Consider the following 22851-nt stretch of genomic DNA (forward strand, 5'->3'; position numbering starts at 1 on the left):
GGTGCTATGGGCCTGTGTGCAAATCTGCTGGGGGGGGGGCCTCCCCCATCATGATGCCCCCCTCTGGGCCAGGTGGCACAGCAGGCCTGCACATGCCTTCCTTCAGAGCAGCCTCAGCCTCTGAGGCAGTGTGACCTTAGTGCTGGGCAGGCCTACGCACACTTCCCCGGGGGGCGGAAGTGCCCGCCCACCAGCTCCTGCCTATGCGTGCCTCTGTCGGGAGCACAACAAATGAATAAGTTCATTAATATATTATGGATATAATATGAACACTTCCAACTCTGAATTGCATACGTCTAGGAAAATGGAAGACCAAAGCATATTATAATGTAAACTTCATATAGATATTCCCAAAGAATCAAATACATCTGAACTCTGTGACCAGTACTGTTATAGTTGTATTTTCACACACACACACACACCATCAAAATGGTATGTGCTAAAATATACAAATTGGTGTGAAGTTATCAATAACCTAGGGAATAAAAGAATAAGAATGTATATTTGTATAGTAAATATGTTTATAAAGTATATACTTGAACTCTTTTGGAAAGGCTCTATAGGATCTGAACAAACAAAATGGATTGTGAAGGATATTAAATGTTGAAAGAACAAATTGAGCAGTGGCACATATAGCATGGGGTGTACAGTACAAAGTTTGATCTGAAATATCTATTTTTATATGAGTAAACATAGAATTAGATGCTGGAGCTTATATGTTAGCAGGAAAATGTATATTAATATGTGTTGACATTTTTATTTTTTAGTCATAAGATAGAAATCACATATGTAATACCTTAATCAATAAAGAAATTTAAAAAAAAAGAAAATCATTGTTGGCAAAAGGCAAAATAGGTTTTTATAGATAATGGATGAAAACATAAAATGATATAGTCTTTTTCGAGAGAAATTCAATCAGCTATAAAATAATAAAATAAACACTGACTTTACAATTCTATTATTCATAAGATTTTATGCTAAAAATATCATACATGTGAATACACATACTTATATGTGCAAATGTTTACTGTGTCATTGTAAGTAATGATGAGATACCAGAAACAGCCTAAATGTTTATCAATAAGCAAATGATTAAGTAAATTACTTCATCCTTAGTATAGAATTAGGAACAGGTTTTCAAAAGAATAAGATGCAGCCGTATGTACTGAAATGAAAGCTTTTCAAGATATATTATAGTTGGGAAAAAAGCAACTGAATAATGCATATAGGATCATTCTATTTTTTGTAACTACCAACAATACTCACACACATGCATAATAAATTCCAGAGGCATAAAAATCTTCAATTATGAGTAAATAAATTGAATCAATGTTGTATGTAGAGGCAGAATGATCATTTTTAAGCCCATATAACTTGAAGCCTTTATAATAAAAATATATAGTATTTTACAATTTAAAATGTAACAAAAGTGATTGATCCTAGTATAGTGAAAGTGGAAAAGTGGGGAATATACAGAAATCACATAAAGATAGAAAAAAGAGAGATGCTGTATGAAGAATATGAAGATAGTCCCTGTAAAAGCTGGATGATAGGAAAAAGGTTTCTTTAAATTATAAATGGACAATCTACACAATATTACGCTTGAATAAATATTTAAAGTATTTAAAAATAATAAAGTCTTTCTTTTAATAACATTTTCTTATCAAGACTGTACATGTATGTATATTTACTATATATATTAAAAGATTTGAGAAAACAAATTCACTGAAATAATTAAGAATATCTTCTTTTAAAAAGAAGATATTCTTAAAGATATACTTTTATCCAGTGAAATAAAATTAGTAAGTTTTATACTGAAAATCATTTTCCATGAATTTTAATCTACTTACTAGTATTTATAAGAAACATTATGAGGGAATATATTGAAAGTTCCACGATTAGAGGCAAATAATCATAATGTATATGCTGTCAAGCATGTCAAACTCAAAGGCTAATACAGGCCAAATAAATGAGGCATGCAGCCTGCAGGCTTCGAGTTTAACATGCTTGCTGTACATGCTAGCAGTTAATTATTTCTTTGACTTTTGGGGGGTTGGATAATCTAGTTGCATTAATTCTTGAATATAAACTTTAGGAAAATGTTATTCCTCCATGGAATTACCACTCTAATTTCTCTACTAATCCAAAGGATACTCGTTTCCATCAAAGTATTTTAAAATAAATTCTTGTACTTACTTTCAACAATTACTTGTCTGTCTTCCCAGTTATCTTTGATGAGCTGTATATTTCCAAAGTGTGCATCACTGTAAAAAATTCGGTTGGTACCTCTTCTTTGTTGATTATAGTCAAAAGCCAAGGCTATGACATTCTTGAAATAATGTGGGTTCTCATATGGCCTTATTGGCGAGTTTAAATTGGCTTCATCAGAAAGATGTATGCTTTTTAATATCGTTCTCCCTGAATACAGCAAATAGCCTTCATGCCTTCGGCAAGTGACTCCATCCTCTGCCAGAGAACCATGGGCACAAGCACAAGTTCTCCGGGCATTTCCTCTATAGAGACAAAGTTGCTGGCATCCGCCATTGTCCTTGGCACAAACATTGGTCCCTAAGGATTGAAAAGGGATAACACAGACACACGCATATTTATATCTTTCTTTTGTTTTCCAAATATATTTTGCTAATATAAATATTAAAAAATTAATATTGAATATTTTGTTTTTATTCTTAAATTAAAAATGGCCAACAGAAACCAAATACTATAAAGTGCTGAGTTTTTAAGTCACACAACCTTAAAACCTCTGATTTCTTATTTCAAAGATCACATTCTTCTACTTCCCTCACCATCCAAATACAAGCAATTAGAATTTCCCTTAATCTGCTAGTTCAGTGTGTAACTCTTTTTTGAAACTTAATACTGAAAATATAGTAAGTTATATGTACTGCAATCTTTAGCATAAGTAGCAGATTAACTAAAAACATGAAGTGAATTTACAAAAAAATCATGCACTACATAATTCTCTGTCTCTACAAAGTACATTAAGTATCAAAGGAATTTACGGCTCCCATGTGCCTAACATCTTAAGAATATTGGGAATAAGGTTTTTACTCCAGTTTTGAGTGAAGATGTAATATGTTATTAAGGTTTCTCCATCAGACTAATTCTCTGTGAATCCATCATCATCTTCAAAAGTATTATATCTTTCTTTGAATATGAAGAAAATTAAATGCAATTTATTTTAATGAACATAAACCAAATATTATTTTAATGGAGGTAATTTTTAAAAAAATATCCAAATCACTGTCATATCAGTTTCAAAATACACATTTTAAAGAAGTGATGACTTTGGAAATATTTCACATTAACAGCAAACTTCTGGAGCCATAATTACTTTATATGTTAAAATATAATAAAAACAAACATTTTACTCTCTAATATCCCAATTTGCTTTGTATTTTTTTCACTGACTATGTGTATCAAGTTTTTCTGTATTACTTAGCCCAAACTATACTGAAATCATACCAGGAATATAATCTGCCCATATACACAAACTGTCCTGAGCAAATATATCTATATATGAACTATTATGCATTTATTTTTTTAAGCAACTATATAACTTTTGTAAGAAATTAGACACCCCACCTCCTCCCTCAAAAAAAAAAAAGGGCTGTGAGGTTTTGGACTCAAATATGAATTAATCCCTAACCTCAGTTTGATAAATGTTAAAAAGAAATGAGAGAAAGAAATAGCATGAAGTATATTTATTATACGAGAAGGCTAACCTTTCTCTCTTACTCGGTTAAAGATTTTAACCTCCTTCAGGTTGACTCCAAGCCCCGTTCTCATGGTTATGGTTTCTGTCGCATCATTTTTGTGGCCCCTCCTGATGGACCCGTTGGCGTGTGCTCTGACGAGAAGATGAACATACATGATCAACATTCTTTGATTCAAACCAAGTCAGTTATTTAAGCTCAAGATAACAGATATCCCAGCAAAAGGGAAAGAAATCAACTCTTCATCTGTGACATTGAAACGGTTGAGCCTAGAAGAGGAAGAGTGGCCGGCCTTTCCTGTGGAAATTACAAGGTTTTGTGAAATCCTTTTCCTGACCTTGCTAGGGGATGGCTAATCCTACAAGGGTAAAGCAACTAACGGGCACTGAAATAACATTCTGAGTCTCAAAGGCTCATGAAAAAATAAATTACCTGTCAGACCAGTAGATGTAAGCCCCAAAGACGGCAACTGAAAACATATCCACATTGCTCCCTGCCAGCACCATCTCGCGATTCCCTCCAGTCTCAAGGTCGATTCTTTCTATTTTGTCTGTGCGAGCATCACACCAGTACAATTTATTTTCCTAAAGATCAATTGAAAAGTAACATTACAAGCTGTGTTTGATTGTTTTATTGAGGAAGTAAGACTGTCAGCTCAATGAGTACAGTGATCTTTACTCGTTTACTCACTGTTATACCTATGGCAGTAGATAACTAGAGTCTTTTTAAAAATGAAAATTAGTGGTATTAAATATTTAATTTATGATGTATATGTGAATACATCATAACTTTCAATTCTGTCCACTGCTAAATATAATAATTCTAATTCAAATTTTAAAAATTATCTTGAGAATCATCTTAAAATATTGATTTATACAAAAGCAGACATTCTTATTTTAGCACTTTTGTAATGTGAAATGTAATGTGGAAGAAAATAAAACACAGAAGGAAAATCTAGAGCATGCTGTAATAAAACATTGAAAAGTAGACTATAGGAAACACAAGGTGTATAGTCAATGTTTTCTTTTACTCATTCATTCAACAAATAAAATATTTGTAATAAATACAGAAATTCATGCTTTCATATAAATAAGATCCATCTTTTCTAAATTATGTCAACTGAATTTTTTATTCAACTGTTGGATAAAAGCACTGATTAAAGTTGAGAAAAATGTGGCAATTATTAATTCAGATAAAGTGGGGTGTATTCTGTTTGATTGTCTTATTGAGAAAATAAGAGAATGCTAAAAGAGGATTAATCAAGGTGGCAGTTAATGCACTCTAAATATTTAAGAAAGAAAATCCAACAGACCTCATAGTCAATGGAGATGCCATTAGGCCATGCGATTCCCATGCTTACGAGGACAACCTTCTCTGAGCCATCTAAGCGAGCCTTCCCAATGCACGGCATCTGTCCCCATTCAGTCCAGAACAAGTAGCTGGAATTAAGTTGTTGATTTATAGTAGTATGCAGATAAGCACAAAAAAAGATATATTATTAATAACAGCAGTAACATTCATACTAACAAATAAAAATAATGCATCCTAGAAATCAGTATACACGTGTGTTTGGTTGCAATAAAATATTTTTACTATAAAAAATATTTAAGCATTCATAGAAGGTGTGGATGAATTCAAATCCTAACAAATGCCTTCAGTACATGCCACTCCCTATCTGAAATTCTCTTTTGCACCCAGCTTGCCTTGTGTGTTTTTTTTATATCTCAAACATCATTTCCTTCAAGAAACCTTCAGTGTTCTCTCTGATTATTGCACCATGTAATCTGCTTCATGTCATAGATGGATGAGACTGGCAAATTAAAACTTGTATTTCTGTATTGCTATTTTTTATTAATATTTTTGCCACCCCCAACTATAAGCTCAATGACTACAGTGATCTTTTGTTTATTCATTGCTATACCTATAGCAGTAGATAACTAGAATATTTTTAAAAATGAAAATTAGTGGTAGTAAATATTTAATTTATGATGTATATGTGATTATATCATGACTTTTCATTTTGTCCACTGTTAAATTTAATTATCCTTATTTAAATTTTAAAAATTATCTTGTTAAGCATGTTAAAATACTGATTTATATAAAAGAAGACATTCTTATTTTAGCAATTTTGTAATACAAAATGTACTGTGGAAGGAAGGTGTCAGAAAATAAAATACAGAAAGAAAATCTAGAGCACGCTGTAATAAAACAGCACTGAAAAGTAAATTGTAGGAAAACAAAAGGCACATAATCGCTGCTTTCTTTTACTCATTCTTTCAACAAATAAAGTATTTATAATACAATACAGAAATGCATGCTTTCATATAAGTAAGATCCATCCTTTCTAAATTATGTCAACTGAAGTTTTTATTCAACTGCTAGATAAAAGCATTGATTAAAACTGAGAAAACTATGGCAATTATTAATTCATATAAGTGGGGTGTATTCTGTGCATATTTGAATACATATATATGATAGATCATATACAACAGAAGAAAATGAGATTGCATATAGAAAAATCAAAGGCCTCCATTCATATTTTATATCCACTTGATGCAGTAATTATTAATCCATGAAAAAAGACACAAAGTATATGAAAATATATGTATTCCCTTTATGCATATTGTTTTAATTTATTTTAAAAGTTGACTTTTTTCCTGAAAATTTTGTGTAAAATAAATGTTTGGACTTTCATAACCAGGCAAAAAAAGAGGTGTGGCTAAAATCCCAAGTATATTATTTAGAATACAGTTTAATTCATATTTATAAAGTCTACAAATCAGAAAGGAAAACCTTTATAGCAGAAATACAATTAATATTTTATTGGTTAGATCTGGGATAAAGCAAGCACAAAAATATCTATACTTGTATTAAAGGTAAGCTTTTTAAAACTTTAAGAGGGACTTATTACATTAAAATTATTTAAAATAAGTATTTAACTGGGAAGTAAAATGTACTGCTCCACTTAACATTCTGAGGACAAATTTTAGCATAACAATGCTCTTAAAATGAACAGTCAGTCGTTGTTTTAGAATGGCAGCGGATGTTATACTGGGAAGGAGGCATTTTGGAAGCCAAGATAGACATATGATTACTTATTCAATCTAATTCTTTCCATCTACTATCACATACTATTAAGCTCAAAAATGGCTGGGAATATGTATTACATACCTTTTATTTAATAATAGTCTGCTTTCAAATGAACTAAATGAGTAAATAATACAATATTATTTTGAGTAGGTTGATTAATCTAATAACATATTTAACCCTAATTCTCAGAGCTATAAAAGTTGCAGTTCAGGACGTGAATGCTCCACAGTCACAGTGCTGATAAGGGTCCACGCCAGGAACTGCACTCCGGCTTTGCTAACTCAGGACTGTACGCCCTCTCTATGATACGTTGTGTCACCAAATGTAACTATAATACCACAGAATAATAATCGTTTATAAAATTCTATTCTTCTTTAGGAATTAAATGTATAACAAAGATATTCATACTAAAAACAAAACAAAACATGTAAAAGCTATTAGTATTAGAGAAAAAGTTTCTCTCTTGCCTCCCCAAATAGTCCCTATTCATTTAAAAGTCATTATATCCATGAGGAAGTCTTAGGTGAATGGCAATAAAATTAAGGATACAATTTATTCAAAATAAAATTATCTTGAATACAGATTTTACTCAAATTTTGAGTGGTGATTTGGTAAACTATCATAATATATGAAGCCAACTCTGACAGCAAGAATCACTTTTATGGCCAAATAATTAACCAACTAAATAAAATCAAAGGATTGTACACCTACCAAAATTAAGCAACATTTTATAAATGTTAGGGAAAAAATAATTTGTTTGCTCCATAAACTGAACTTGAAAGTAAAGAGTTGAATAGAATTAAGACTCTGAGAACCTTTAGGGATTATAAACCAAATTTAGAAACCACTCTCCAGGCATATAAAACTGCAGAGAGAAACTTATTTAAGATAGTAATTTACATAGATGTACTTGAGATGTTTTTAATGAACGGAGTATTTGTATCGAAGTATGATCTTTGGCAATGGGAAGAAATTAAATTCCTTGTCTCTGGTTTTTTGCGATTCATGGAAAGATTCATGGATGGTATTACATAATAGTGTTTTCCCCATTCTAGTTCAAATTTTGCTGTAATAAAGTTTGCTGGATTGTATACTACAGCCAACAAATTTGCCTTTAGAGTGTTAGCTTGATAAATCTAGCCCTCAAAATACTTCCTGAGGTTTTATTAGACACAGAAATTCTCAAAATCATCCAAATCAAATATTACGTGACAATATTGAAGTTTCTCTCAATAATAATTTGTCCTAAACAGAAAATGTCCTTATTTACAAAGGCTTACAATCACAGAATTTAAAAATTCAAAATGTAACAAGGAATATTCAAAAGTGTTTTTGAAAAATTATATAAATACTAACAGAAGTCATCATAACACAGATATGCCTATTGTTTTCACTAGACCCAGAAGATATTGGCAGAAAAATGTGCAATGGATACATACCATGAGTTAATTTCTAATTAATTACTGACATTTGGATAATATTTAAAAGACTGCATTTGGTTGCAGTGGGACTGCTACCAAAAGCCTTGCATACACTTTCAGAATCCAAAGTTTATTGAAGTTATAGAACAATTATATGGTATCAGAATTAGTTTACACACAGGTACACTTATATCGAAAAAACAAATCATTTTTATGTCATAATTAGAATCAAACTGAAAAATATATGTTCAAGGCATTATAAGTGTCCTCAAATAATTTCAAATAAAGTATTTTTGTGAAATAAGGCTACGTGGAAACAGAGCTCCGACTTTAGTGGGGGGGGGGCGGTAAAGAAGTGTAAGGGACGTCAAACTACAGCGGGAAGGGAGGGTGAGGGGTAAGGTAAGAGATCAACTGAAGGACTTGTATGCAGGCATATAAGCATAACCAATAGACACAAGACACTGGGGGGTAGGGGGGATGTGCTGGGGGTGTGGGGAGGGAGTCCACTGGGAGGAACAGGTGAGATATGTAATACCTTAATCAATAAAATAAAAAAAATTAAGGATGAATAAGTCTAAATTGTTAAAAATGGCGGGGCCAAGTGGTTCAGTTGGTTAGAGCATCTTCTTCACATGCCAAAGCGGCAGGTGTCATCATTCCCAGTCAAGGCACATACAAGAATCAACCAATGAATGCATACATAAGTGTACCAACAAAGTGATCTCTCTCTCTCAAAAAAAATATCAGTCAATAAAAACAATTTGCAAAAGTAAATTTAAATGCACCAAATAAATTGTTAAAAAAGAAATAGTATTAAATGTGGTTCTTCAGTATGGAGTTTCCTCAAAAAACTAAAAATGGAACTCCCATTTGACCCAGTTATCCCACTTCCAGGAACATATCCCAAGAAACTAGAAACACCAATTAGAAAGGATATGTGTGCCCCTATGTTCACAGCAGCACAATTTACAGTAGCTAAGATTTGGAAACACTCTAAGTGCCCATCAGCAGATGAGTGGATTAGAAAACTGTGGTGCATCTACATAATGGAATACTACGCTGCTATAAAAAGGAAGGAACTCCTACCATTTGCAACAGCATGGATGGACCTGGAGAGCATTATGCTAAGCAAAATAAGCCAGTCAGAGAAAGATAGATATCATATGATCTCATTCATTTGTGGATTATAGAGAACAACATAAACTGATGAACAAAAACAGATCCAGAGACAGAGAAGCATCAATCATACCGATCATACCATCAAACCTCAGAGGGAAGGCAGGGGAGGGTGGGAGGAAGGGAGAGAGATCAACCAAAGGACTTGTATGCAAGCATATAAGCCTAACCAATGGACACAGACACTAGCGGGGTGAGGGGCAATGGGGGGGATAAGGACACATATGTAATATCTTAATCAATAAAAAAACAAATAAATGCGGTTCTTACATTTTAGATATATAAAAAATAGTGAAAACCAACTGATTCGAATCAATTCTTTTCTTTGAATTTAATATTATCTTTGTTGACTGCTAAACTATTTCCCTGGAGCACAGATCTGGGTTGCAATTTTTACAACGGACTTGCCATTTCTTCTAATTCATACTCCTTTTTTTAAGGGAGCATGACTTAGATATTTTATCAGATAAGTTAAAGAAAACCTGAGATCACTAAAATTTATCATGCTGGCACAAAACTGAAGATTATGCAATTCTCTTGCCTTGGTGAAGAAGACAATCAAGAATGTCATTGTGTCCTCTGCTAGGTTGCTAGATTGGGGGTCAACCATGTGTTAGTTAATATATATGCAAAAAGTAAGACCAAACACACACACACGATTACAGATTAGCAATAGCAGCTAGACCAGTGGTCGGCAAACCGCGGCTCGCGAGCCACATGCGGCACTTTGGCCCCTTCAGTGTGGCTCTTCCACAAAATACCGACTTCTGTGCATGGGCCACGAATTTTCAATCTCACTGTACATGCGCGCCTGCATGTGGTATTTTGTGGAAGAGCCACACTGAAGGGGACAAAGAGCCACATGTGGCTCTCGAGCTGCAGTTTGCCGACCACGGAAGACTGTATGTGAGCATCAGCCTTTGAACAAACACTGCTTGTAATTTTAAATGTTTTATCAGTTTTACTAGACTCATATCTCATACCAGTTGAATACCTTATAAGCCAACATGTCAATGTCTCCATCTTCAGCACATAAACAAAATAATATTGTAAAAGTTTGAATACATTTCACAAATATATAAATTGAATCCTTCATCCCCTATGAAAAATATGGTATAATGCAAAACCTTCTCTATTTCTGTAAGGGCTTTGTTACATTTCATTTGTATTCTTTTATGTGGTTTTGTTTTGACAAAGTATTACATGCCAATTCCAAATCACTTTCAAGTCCTGAAAGAGATACTATTGCATAGAGGCTCCAGTAATATACAAAGAACTCAACCACAGACCACAGGACATTCTGATAAAAGGAAGAGAGTCTAAATACAGTACTTTTCATTCCTTCCTTCCTTCCTTCCTTCCTTCCTTCCTTCCTTCCTTCCTTCCTTCCTTCCTTCTTCCTCCCCTTCTTCTTCCTCCCCTCCCCTCCCCTTCCCACCCCTCTTCTTTCTTTCTTTCTTTCTTTCTTTCTTCCGGTGCCTGGAAATGACTGCCTTCCCATTAGAGTTCTTCCTAATTGCAGGCAAACACAAGGCCTCGTCCTTCGGTGGTGCCAGGCGGCAAAGCCAAAAGCTACTTTTCACTATAAATTCTAGTTCTTGTCGACCCTTCCCGCAGCCACGCTCCTCCTCTCCGGCAGCTCTGAGGACAGCAAGTAGAGTCTGTACACAGGATCTCTGGTTTCCAATCTCTCTCTCCTGTTGCGGGTACTTTGGTGGATAGTTCTCAAATATATTATTTGATTTCAGTCATGTACTCATTCAACAAATGTTAAGTATCTATTATGTGCTGGGTGGTGATGATACAAAATAAATGGGGTTTCATGCTCATGCAGCTCACTGTTCAATGACAGAGGCAAATGGGTAAGTAATTACCTGAGAAAAATGCTAACAAAAATGTCTAAAACTGGCTAGTTGTAAATCATGAAATTATAGGGGCTTCAACCCTAACATTTTTGAAGTGCTGTGGTAAGAGAAGTTGTCATTCCTATAAACAACTTCAGAAATTAATTTATGAGCTAAAATAAAGGTACGGGCCATCTGAGTTGTTTCTCTTTCTCTTTAAGCTTATAATTATTTATAAGTTATTTGTTTTACAGTTCTCATTCTGGTGCTGGTTTTTCTTAAGTTTTACATTAGAATCCTTCTACATTTACTATTTTGTGATATTGAATAATTACATAAAGCGATTATTTCTTATATAAAACAAAAAATAGTGTTGCTCAGACAATGCTGAAGAAGTAGAGGAAAAAATTCTTAACAAAGAAACAATTTGGGGGCACCTGTAATCCCACAGCAGATTAGGTATATGATCCTGTATTAGATTTAACTCCTTATTTTATTTATGTGTTTGTGCACTGCCTCACTCCCCATCCTCTCATTTTAGAGAATACATATATATGCATGTACTTATACATATATGACATTATCTTACTATTTACATTTTTGTGTTCTTGAGTGAATAATCTTGATTAAGTTTTGGTATTTTCAATATATAATATTTGATGTTTCCCTATGAAATATTTAACACCTAGCCTCTTAGATCCCAGAATCCTAGTAATCATAAGCTTATTTATAATTCTTAAAATATTATACAGAAATTTTACATATTTTTCATGATCTCCAATCTTTCTTATATGTTAGAAATAATCTATGCTGGATATTCTGCATTGAAAAAAACCTGAGGCAATGTCTATAAGTAAATAAGGAAATGTATCTTTCAAACTTCTCTTTACCCTTTTACTGCGTTTTTTATGGGTCAGATCCCTTGAAAAATTAGGAAAAGGTATTGTATTGGTGTGTGACTATCTTTGGTGTCCGTTCAACATGTTTCTGGTGGCCTGGGCCAGGGGCTCCCTCCTGCAGTGAGAGGTGGCATAACTTCTGGCCATTCTTTGCAGCCAGCCACACAGCTACAGTTTTAGTTCAGGGCATCTTGATCATTTCCTGTCCTTCTTCCATCTTTTTAGATGGAGAGATAAAATCTAAGATCATGTTTGAGGAAAGAGAATGCAGCATATTGGAAAAGACTAGGTGAGTGAGACAACTAGCTTTGAAAGAAGGGTGGTGCCTGCAGTAGAATTTTTGAGAAAATTTCTAATGGAAAATAGTGTGGCACTTTTCTTTCATTTGCCTTCATAATTTTATATGCCTGGCTCAGAGACATGTAGAGAGAGGTGGCTATGATCTGGAGCATGGTTGTGGTATTCCTAAGTTACCTGAACATCATGGTATCTTAAGATTATGTACTAGCATGTGGTTTCCACTATTATTTCTTTTGTAAATCAAATTTAATTCCATTTCATTTTTATAGGTGTTGCCTTGACATAAAATTCAAAATAAATTGTAGAAAATGATGTTAAATTTAACTACACTCTTGCTAGCTCAACAGATGTTAAGCTGTCTTTCAAGGCCTTCTGCATATTGTTAAGCACGTACATATACATATTTATATATGTGCATATACATATATAATCAATCAAAGATCATTTGGCAATAAGTGCTTGAACAGGGAGAGCCATTGTCAAGCTGAATCTTTGCACTGGAAAGAAATGCCTTTTAGCAACTTATAGTATTAGAAATAGAAAGTTAATTTAAGAGAAGCAATGTACATTCTGGTGCCTCAAAAGAAAACAAAATTACTGAATATTTGTGCTCAATTAGAGATCATATTCCATGGAAAGTTATCCAACTTTTTCAGCATCATACTGTGAATTCCTATACATATTTTGTTGTTGTTGTTGTAAGTAGAAAATGACTTTTGGCATAATGAAAATTATTACATTTCAATTTTTTAAAAGAAAGTGATGGCTTACTAAAGTAAGTCAATGGAGGAAAGAAACTAAATTTTTAAAGCCGAACTAAATTCATATATACTTTCTTTTTTAATTAATTAATTCATTTTTGTTTAACATATTACAAATAGTAGTACATATGTCTCCTTTTTTCCCCCATTGATAAATTCATATATACTTTCTATTTTACAACTGGCTACATTTTAAGAGACTTCAAGTTTCCATTGTTGAAAACAGGTTTCATGTCCATTTTTCAAAGCATATTTATATCCTGAATTCAGTTAATTTACTCCGTTATGTTTCACCTTTTCCTTTGGCAATACCACTTGGCATAATTTAACTTCAAACAGAATAACAAAATGCTATACTTTATCCCTATGATGTAAATTTTGACACTTAAATGTCTATCTAATATTACCTGAAAATCAATCTTTGAAAAAGTTATACAGGCTGATAATTTCAAGCCTTTTTCTCCCACACTGAACTCTAGTCAGTAAACATGTGGATAATGTATAGGGAGAAACATAACATGTGGATAATGTATAGGGAGAAACATATCGGTAATGTTTCCAAGCAGGAGTAAACACTTCCTGAAAGCAAGCTTAATATTTTAAAAGGCATATTGATTCTGAACTGTGAATCCAGACAAATATCAATCCATGTGATTTATGTAATACTTAAGAAATATTTTTAAGAAGGAGTGAAGTTATAGAGATAAATAATGTTTAAAATATTGCTACAGAGTCAAAGATTTCTTGTTTTGTGGGAAAAAATGTAAATCTTGTTTTGGGGGCTCGAATTAAGAAACAAAAAATATTTACTGAGATCCTCCAGCTGAGTCAGTGCTGAGCTCATAGTTGCAATGGAGAGAAATATAAAATCTAAGACATTTGGGAAGAAGAACTGACAGGATTTAACCGAGAGAAATTGGTGATGAGAAACTACAGAAAATCTAAGGTAAGTTTCAATCTTGCCAGGGCAAAGAACATGACAAAATCAAAAGAGATGCCATGGTTAGGAAAGGAATGCAATGTAGTTATTAAAATATAAAGACATAAAAATAAGTTTAAAAGATAAATATAGCAAGAGAGATAATGGCATTCAAAGACTTAAATGAGGAGAAAAATGATCAGAGATGATATACAATGCTTAGAAGACAGGTCTGGAGGAGGTCAGAGAGAACAAGAAAACTAAGAGTTAGAGAAGGTAACAGAGGAAGTAAATTCTTGAGTGGATAATTAATGAAAAAAGAAGTCTCAAGGAGAAGGCAAATGATGCGAAACTTGGAAAAAAATATTTGTCTTCCACTATTGGTAAATCTAGAAATGTCTGGAATGAACAGAAGCTGAAAATCCATTTCAGAAGTTCAATGTAGAAACATGGGTATTGATCTCTATTCTATGAAGTTAAGAAGTAGACGGATGTGGAGAAATAAGGTATCAGTGTGTTGTTTTTTCAAATAGGAGGAATCTGAGCCTCTTTGAAAGCAAAGGGAAAGACTTCATTGAAAGAAACCATTTAAAGATGATAGATTTGAAAAGCATAGTTATCCGATCAGTTGCCTGAGGAAACAGATACCATTGTGTCCAGAATAAAAATGGAAAAGTAAATTTTAGTAAAAGAAGAAAACTTTGTCTGCAGTTACATTCACTTCTTTCCAAACATTCGCAGTATGAACTCAGACATTTCATTTTCCCACACCATCAGATCATCACTGTACCGCAATTAACCACAAAAATTATTTAACTGCTTTCCTACTTGCTGACAACTTTGCGATCCTCTTTCTCCACTGCTGACATAGCTTATGACTCAGGTTGATGATCCTGTGAATATCCCAGCCCCTAGTCCCTCATCACGCTCCAGGAACCTACATCTCTCTTTTGCCCCTGCATTACATAAGCAAGGACACAAACTAAGCTCAGTTATCAGTGAAAATGCTCTATTTCCAATACTAACAATTTTTGAAATACCTGATGTAAGATGCAGATTTTATCTATCTATCTTCTGTCACTTATTATTTCTGGTCCATCTTATTGCTTCTTCCTTGCCAAGGCTCCTCCTGCAATCCCTGGAATTTGTTTCCTCTTCATGTGCATTTTCTCCCTCTTTTTTTTTTTTTTTGCTGGTTTTCCCCCCCTTCTTCCTATGAATATTTGCAGTACTACCTGACTCCCATACTAAGAAAAACTTTCTACATACCTTACTATCTCTCAACACTCCTCTATTTTCTCCTCGTTCTCTTCCTTGTCCAAGTTTTTATAACTGCAGTCTAAATCTGCTAACTCCACTTTCTAATTATCTTTCACTTATTAATTACTTAGACTAGTATTTGGCTTCTGCCCTTAGCAATCTCCTGAAATTAACAACTAACAATAGCATCATACTCCTCAATTGCATGCTCTGTTCTTTGATTTTATGCCTCCTAATCTCTTTATTGCTGATGTAAAAATCTTCCTAAAACTCCCTTCCCTTGACTTCTATGACACAGTAGTTATCTGCAGACTTGAAATGGCTCTCTCTCTCTCTCTCTCTCTCTCTCTCTCTCTCTCTCTCTCTCTGTCTCTTCTTATTGTTGATTTTCTTGCCTCATCCCCCCACCCAACAATTCATCCTCTAACTGTAAACATCCTTTATTTTTGTTCAGACTTATTATGTTCAGACTTATTATGTCTGTACTCTTTCTTGGATAATCTCTTCCACTACCATGGTTTATTGCAGAGTTGGAGCTCTGTTGGGATAAGTAGGAAGAGACTTCATATTTATTCAACTCCTGATTCCATTTATGCTCTATTCAACATCTCTTCTTCAAAATTTGATATCTTAGGAAGAATCCAGTACTTTTAGGACAATTTTCCTTAAAAGAACAGAATCATATTGTTAAGATGAATTTTCAAGCATAAAAAAACAGGTCTTTCAACATCCAAACTTAAGTCTCATAAATATATTTTAAACTTTTCTTCTTCCTCTCTAATAACCTGACTCCTGGTCTGAGGACCTGCAGTAAGAGAGTGCCACATTTTATTTTTATTTTTTACTTACTGTTCTTACCTATTTATTTTAGTCTTCTCCTTACATATTTGCTTCTATCTCTCCCCATCACTTGGCCTGTGAGTAGAGAAAGAACCCTCCCCACTCCTCCATAACACTCTCCCTGAAATAATGAGTAAGCACTTGAAAAAATTCCCTATTTCAAGAATGCTACAAAGTCCACAAACTCTCATCACACTTCTGATCTCTTCTTATGTGGGTTGTTTGGGACCAGAGGAGAGGTTTTGGAGAGAGGGTCCAGAACCAGTTTAGACTTCACTTGGTGAATAAACTGAATGTTAAAACTGAATTGTCTATTTTATGGCCCCAATTTATCTTCCAGCTGCATCACCTACTCTTTCGCACACATATGTCATGTACTTAAACTCTTGCTAATGTCCTTTGTTTTGCCAATATATTCCCACTTCATCTCAGAAAACTTTCTCCTTCAAGTCTCTTTCAAAAAGCCTTAGTGATCGCCACTAGGGCTGCGATTAGCCTCACGGTTATTAACTCCTCTAATTGTATGCTATCTCTTTTCTCTTCAAACTCAATATAATTTTCTAATGGCCTTATGGAAATTATTACTTTAACATGAGACTTAGATATGAGATTTAAGCTTAAGTTGTGTAGCTCTAGTCTTTTTATGCCTGAAAACGAGTCTTACTTTACAAGATGAGACTATTCTTTAACTAAAACATCAAGTTTAAACAACAAGTTTAAATAAAAAACTCATTGTGAACAAAAGCAACATTTTATTTATACCACCATACTTCACAGTACCCACCAGTGTCTCTTACATGGTAAGTAGCCCTGTTTTGTCAAAATGTACTGAATTGAATCAGGAAACGGAGATGTACTGACATGACCTGTTTCATGGTACCTACTGCTCAATAAATGTTCATTGAACAAACTGACATAAAGTGAAGTATATGTGGGTTCCTTTGCCTGATGTCCTCAATCATCATAGGGAGTAGTAGGTACAGTTTATGCTAAGATGGCTGTAGATATAGAAAAGATCTGAAAGGAAAATAAGGTCTAGAATAACAACTTGAGGGTGTATACCAGGTTTCAATAAGAAATAAAAAAGAAAATTAGATCAAAAATGTTCTCTATTGAGGCTACAATGATTTATTGCTTGATTATGAATTATAATATAAAAAGAGATTTTAAAAATACTGTAACACAGGAAGAGACCATTTAAAAAATATATTTTTATTGATTTCAGAGAGAGGAAGGAAGAGAGAGATAGAAACATCAATGATGAGAGAGAATCATTGATCTGCTGCCTCCTGTATGCCCCACACTGGGGATCGAGCCTGCAATCTGGGCATGTGCCCTGACCAGGAATCAAACAATGACCTCCTAGTTCATAGATCGATGCCCAACCATTGAGCTATGTTGGCCTGGCTGTTGTGAGCTATAAACAGAGTGAAAAGGGGCCCTCTGGTAAATTTTGAGCAAAGAAGTGACAGCTACTTAAGTTACAAGAGAATGACTAGGCCACTATGTGAAAAACAGATGTTAGGGCTATGAGGGTAGAAGACGGTACACAATAATTCAGAAATATTGGCAAGTGTGATAACAACTCAGGCTAGGGTGGTAGCAATAAAAATTGTAAGAAGTAGGTAGAGTATGAATGTATTGTGAAGCCAAGAGTAGCAGAATTCTTGGTATATTGATATGGAGTAGGCAAGAGAGGCACCAAAGATGATATCAAGTGTTTTTGGCCTAAACAAATGAAATAACAGAACTGTCATCAACCAATGGAGAAGTCATAATTATAGAAAAATATTCAGTTTAATTTTAGACCTGTGAAGGTTAAGATTTCTGACGTATCTTGTTCTAGTTATCTATTATTCCTTAATAAACCATTCCAACTTTAAAGGCTTAAAAAACACTAATTTATTTGCTTATGAATTTGTAGTTTGGTTAGAACTCTGCATGAACTCATTTCTTCTTCACTAAATTCTGGGCATAGAGAAATAAACCAAACACACATGGCTCTTTTTTCATAGAGTTATAGTGAAGGGTAGAGGCATTATCCAGTTAGTGGAGAACAGAGCTACTAGTATAAATATAAATACATAAGGATGTTTGAGTACACAGAATGTATAAAAATGAAAGCACTGGTATTTGGTGTTCTATAACAGAAAAATCTACTGTATTTGCAAAGCCAAGGAAGGATAAATAACATTTTGCAAGGTAAATGTAGGAAGGAAAACACTGCTGGTAATGGGAAGAGACAGTTCAAAGGCTGGGAATGGAAAAGTATGGGGTGTATATGAAAATATTTTATAAACTTAGAAGTCCAAGTTTCTTTGCTATCTGACTGAGATAGCAAAGAAACAGTAGCAAACGATAGAGGCCTTGTTTAGAAGGATCACAATAGAAATTTCTGGACTTTACACAAAATTCAATGGGCATCCCTTGAAAGTTTTTAAGTAGGTTTACATAAAATTAAAAAAATTCAGTCTAGTCTTTTGTAAGGTTAGGAGATCAACTGCAGTGGTATATGTGTAAGAAAAGAACAGATTTAATTAGGGCTAAGGCTGTAAAGATGGAGTGTGGTAGATTGGTAATATTTAAAAGAAAAAGTCACCAGAACTTTTTGGCAGATTGCATTCATTATAATTTTTGATGTACAGTTTTTGTGTCCTCAACACATCCAATGGAAATGTCGGGAGACAGACATACTTATCTGAAACTAAGGGAAAAAACAACAAAGAAAAAAAGGCTTCGGATGAACATGTTGATTTGACCCACCCTCCCCTGCCTTCCCTCTGAGGTTTGATACTCTGTTGGATGCTTCTCTGTCTCTGGATCTATTTTTGTCCATCAGTTTATGTTGTTCATTAGATTCCACGTATGAGTGAGATCAGGTGATATTTGTCTTTTTTCTGATTGGCTTATTTCATTTAGCATAATGCTCTCCAGGTCCATATTGGTCTACTCACTTGGATTTACATACACATTAGAGAGCTGCATAACAAATGTATCCCACCAAATATGTACTAAAATATACGTGACCAAATGAAAATAAACTTTTTTTCTGCTTAGGCAAGCTATTTTTGAGTATTTTGGGTTTTTTTAGACATTATAACTAAAAAGAAGTATTAATGTGCAAGTATGGATATTTTTAATGAAACAAGAAAACTCACTTAAAATTCAGAAGAGATATGTAAATTTATAATTACCCTTTCTCTGGGTGCAGAGCTATAGATCTTGGCTGATCCAAGCCTTGGGAAATAATTACATAACGGAAAGATCCATTGAGTCTTGCAACTTCAATTAAGTTGAAACCATGATCTGTCCAATATATGTTACCTAGAAGAAATACAGATGTGTTTATGATACCGTTGTGAGAAGGAAGACTATTTATTAGTTATGGCTCTAATTATTAACTTTCTGAGCATTATATAAACTCTCCAGAAATCATTTGCTTCCTATATTTTTATTGTGTACATTTCCTCAGCAGAAAGTTGTAAATAAACTAATATGCAAATACTTCCTACATCTCATATACCTGTAGTTTAAACCATGTAATGATACACTTATATGTTAAAAATTAGTTAAAACTTCTCTCAACCAGAGGAGAAATATATTTTAGCTTTCTGTAGACTTCAGGCAAGAAAAGTTAACACTTCTGTCTACCTGCCTCATGGAGCTCTCAGTAGATTTGGGCAAAGTTAACACTATATAATCTGCTTCTAAAAACAAAACAAAACATTTTTCAAAAGGCTCAAAAGCATTCAATAAAGAATAAGGACCAAAATAAGAGACTATTTACCTCTCTGGCTACAAAAAAAAATTGTTATGAGTCACTCAGAATTTTTATGAGGCAATTTGAGCTCTTAAAAATAGGTGTGATACACATACACACACACACACACACACACACACACCACAGAAAAAGTAATAGATTATACCAGCAATCCAGTCAATAGCAATCCCTTCCACTCTTCCCAAGCCATTGGTAATGATATCTTCTTTCCAAGTTTGGTCTCTTTTAACTCGACTAATTTTATTGAAGCCCATGTCTGTCCAGTAGATGGTATCATTTTCTATGGATAAGATAGAGAGAGAAAAAATACACACACTATAAAAAGTATCAATGCGGATCACATTGGGTCAGTATTTGGGAATTAATATCCCGGGTGTGGTAATGTATAAGTAAGTATTCTTCAGGATAATACACTAATACAAATAGTAAGGAAGATAATAAAACAATATGAAAGAACCTAGTCAAATGTATTTTTAAATGTTTTTAAAATATATGTGGAATGACCTATCCCAGGGGTGGGCAATCCCTGGCACATGTGCCAAACATGGCACGCCAGTAACTTTTGCTGGCATGAGAAACCCTTATAATCTTCCATTTACAATTTTTTTCTTAATATTGACTTTTTTTATTTTTCAGATAAATAAACTCTAGGTGCATCTTAGGTAAATAAATAATTTTACATAACAAGTTATCTTAAAGACCATAGACGTGGATTGACAAGAGAGGAGACAAGATAATATCAAACGGAGTCATAAGGTTTTCTGTTGGACTATCAGTGCACATGTATACATTAAAAAATAAATGGATTTTTCATCATAATATACTGTGTTTTTGTCACTCGAATGAATTTTATTATTTCTTCAAGGTTCTTCACATAATACACCATAAGAGATATCAAATAGGCGTAACATGTTCTCAAAAAATTAGGGTTGTTGCTAAAGTAATTGTGGTTCATTCTATCCTAGTACAGTGTAAAAAAAAAAAATTAGGGTTGGCACGCAGAAGAATTTTGAGTCAGAGATTTTGCTGGTTTTGGCACACACTCACAAAAAGGTTGCCCACCCCTGACCTATCCCATCCTTTATTATTTTTTCTTCATTTTCTAACTTAAACTCAGTAAATACTTATCTTATCCCCATGAATTTGCCATATGGATAGCAAACCATGTTATTTTGGATAACAATTTTTCTCTTCACATTAATACCTGTGTCTGAGTCCTCTAACTAAATAATAAATAAAAGAATACTACTGGAGATAATCAACTCGATAAAGTCTCAAAGTAGAAAGAGAATAGAAACATAAGGGTGTTTTAGCTATATAAAGGCTATTTTAAGTATAAGATCATTCAAGATGTATGAAGTCTTTAAAATGCTTTATCATTTAATTATTCCTTCTGAGACACTAATTTAGCAAATGTCAACTACAAACACCTTAGGTTATTTTTCAAACTCTCATTGTACAAAGAGTCTTAAAAGATACTTAAAGAATGGCTCTATGCTATTATAGTCTTCAAATATAGTGTGTTTTTGATTATTGAATGAAAAATGTTTCTAAAAGTTATAAATAAAATACATGTGCATGCATATGCATAAAGGGTAGCAATTATAGTCCAATGATTTTAAATACAGCCACCAGAAACACATTGGGGACAAATCATTAAATAATATATTTGCCACCAGCTAAGTAAGTGTTTGTGTGGTGACCTACATGGCCATTTGTAGAACAAATCTTTTTAAGACCAATATAATTTCCCTCTGGCACAGTGACAGACTATGGGAGTAAGGAAAAAGCAATTAGTATAATAAAACATTTATCAGTAAGTTTTGAAATTCTGTTTCAAATGAATTATAGTGGAAATATTTTTATTTATTTGAGAAATGATTCTAAATATCACCTATCCTCAACAACATTTAATTCAGAAACACAATTGTTTGAACCAGAACAAATATGTCATTTCAAATATATATCTGGAAAGCAAAGATTTGTTTGACTTTTCCAATTTTGTAAAAGTACCAGTTAAAATGTTTTCATTATTAAAAGAGTAAATCAATCATAAAAATAAGCATTATTTTTGCATAAACATTAAGCATTATAACCCAAGTCCAAACATTAGACCCATATATCCAATAGCCTGCTTTGTATCTGCACTTAAACAAAAGGCAAATTCTGGGTCTGAAACTGGCTTCTTTTGCAGCCTTCCAATGGCACCTTTCCCCGCTATAGTGTGGGATAAGTGACAGCTCCACCCTTTGTTTCACAGGCTGAAAACCTTACATTGTTCCTAATCACTTTCCCCACACTTCACATCTAATCCATAATCAGTCTCATATTCAACCTCTTACCAGGTGTTTTGGCTCTTTTTATTGTCCTTTCTAATCATATCCATCTTCCAACCACCTCTCACCCTCTCTAGTCTCTATAGTGTAATGGAAGTCACTATTACCTCTTGCCTGAGCAATGCAATAGCCTCCTAACTTATTGCCCAGGTTCCACTCGGTCTCAGCACTCCCATTTCCTCATGAGTCTTTTCTCCACTGAGAGTCCATCGTTGCCCTTTTAAAAATAAATGAGATAACTTCTCTCCCCTCCACCCAAACTCTCTGACATTCATGACCTACCCATATCCTTCCACACCCTCTCACCCTTCCACTATCCTTCCACTATCCCCCTCAATCAACCATCTCTAATAACAGAATTTCCTCTTCTTGAAATAAGCCAAATGCTGTCCAGTAAAAGGTTCTTTTTTAAAAAAAAAAAAATGTTTGCCGAAACCGGTTTGGCTCAGTGGATAGAGCATCGGCCTGCGGCCTGAAAGGTCCCGGG

General features: G+C 33.8%; 1 protein-coding gene across 1 annotated transcript in view; it reads right to left on the minus strand.

Moving 5' to 3' along the window:
• Positions 1 to 467: 467 nt before the first annotated feature.
• LOC102765229 (low-density lipoprotein receptor-related protein 1B-like) overlaps positions 468 to 22851 on the minus strand; it is a 221897-nt gene continuing 199513 nt past the window's right edge. The window contains exons 17-23 of the mRNA XM_015567146.1: positions 20174 to 20308; positions 19442 to 19571; positions 5047 to 5173; positions 4167 to 4318; positions 3744 to 3868; positions 2197 to 2568; positions 468 to 475 (exon numbers count right to left, since the gene is read on the minus strand). Of these exons, the coding sequence (XP_015422632.1) occupies positions 468 to 475; positions 2197 to 2568; positions 3744 to 3868; positions 4167 to 4318; positions 5047 to 5173; positions 19442 to 19571; positions 20174 to 20308 (1049 nt within the window). The remainder of the gene's footprint in view (positions 476 to 2196; positions 2569 to 3743; positions 3869 to 4166; positions 4319 to 5046; positions 5174 to 19441; positions 19572 to 20173; positions 20309 to 22851) is intronic.

The sequence above is a fragment of the Myotis davidii genome, unplaced genomic scaffold, assembly GCF_000327345.1.
Source record: "Myotis davidii unplaced genomic scaffold, ASM32734v1 scaffold560, whole genome shotgun sequence".
In the NCBI taxonomy this organism is placed as follows: domain Eukaryota; kingdom Metazoa; phylum Chordata; class Mammalia; order Chiroptera; family Vespertilionidae; genus Myotis; species Myotis davidii.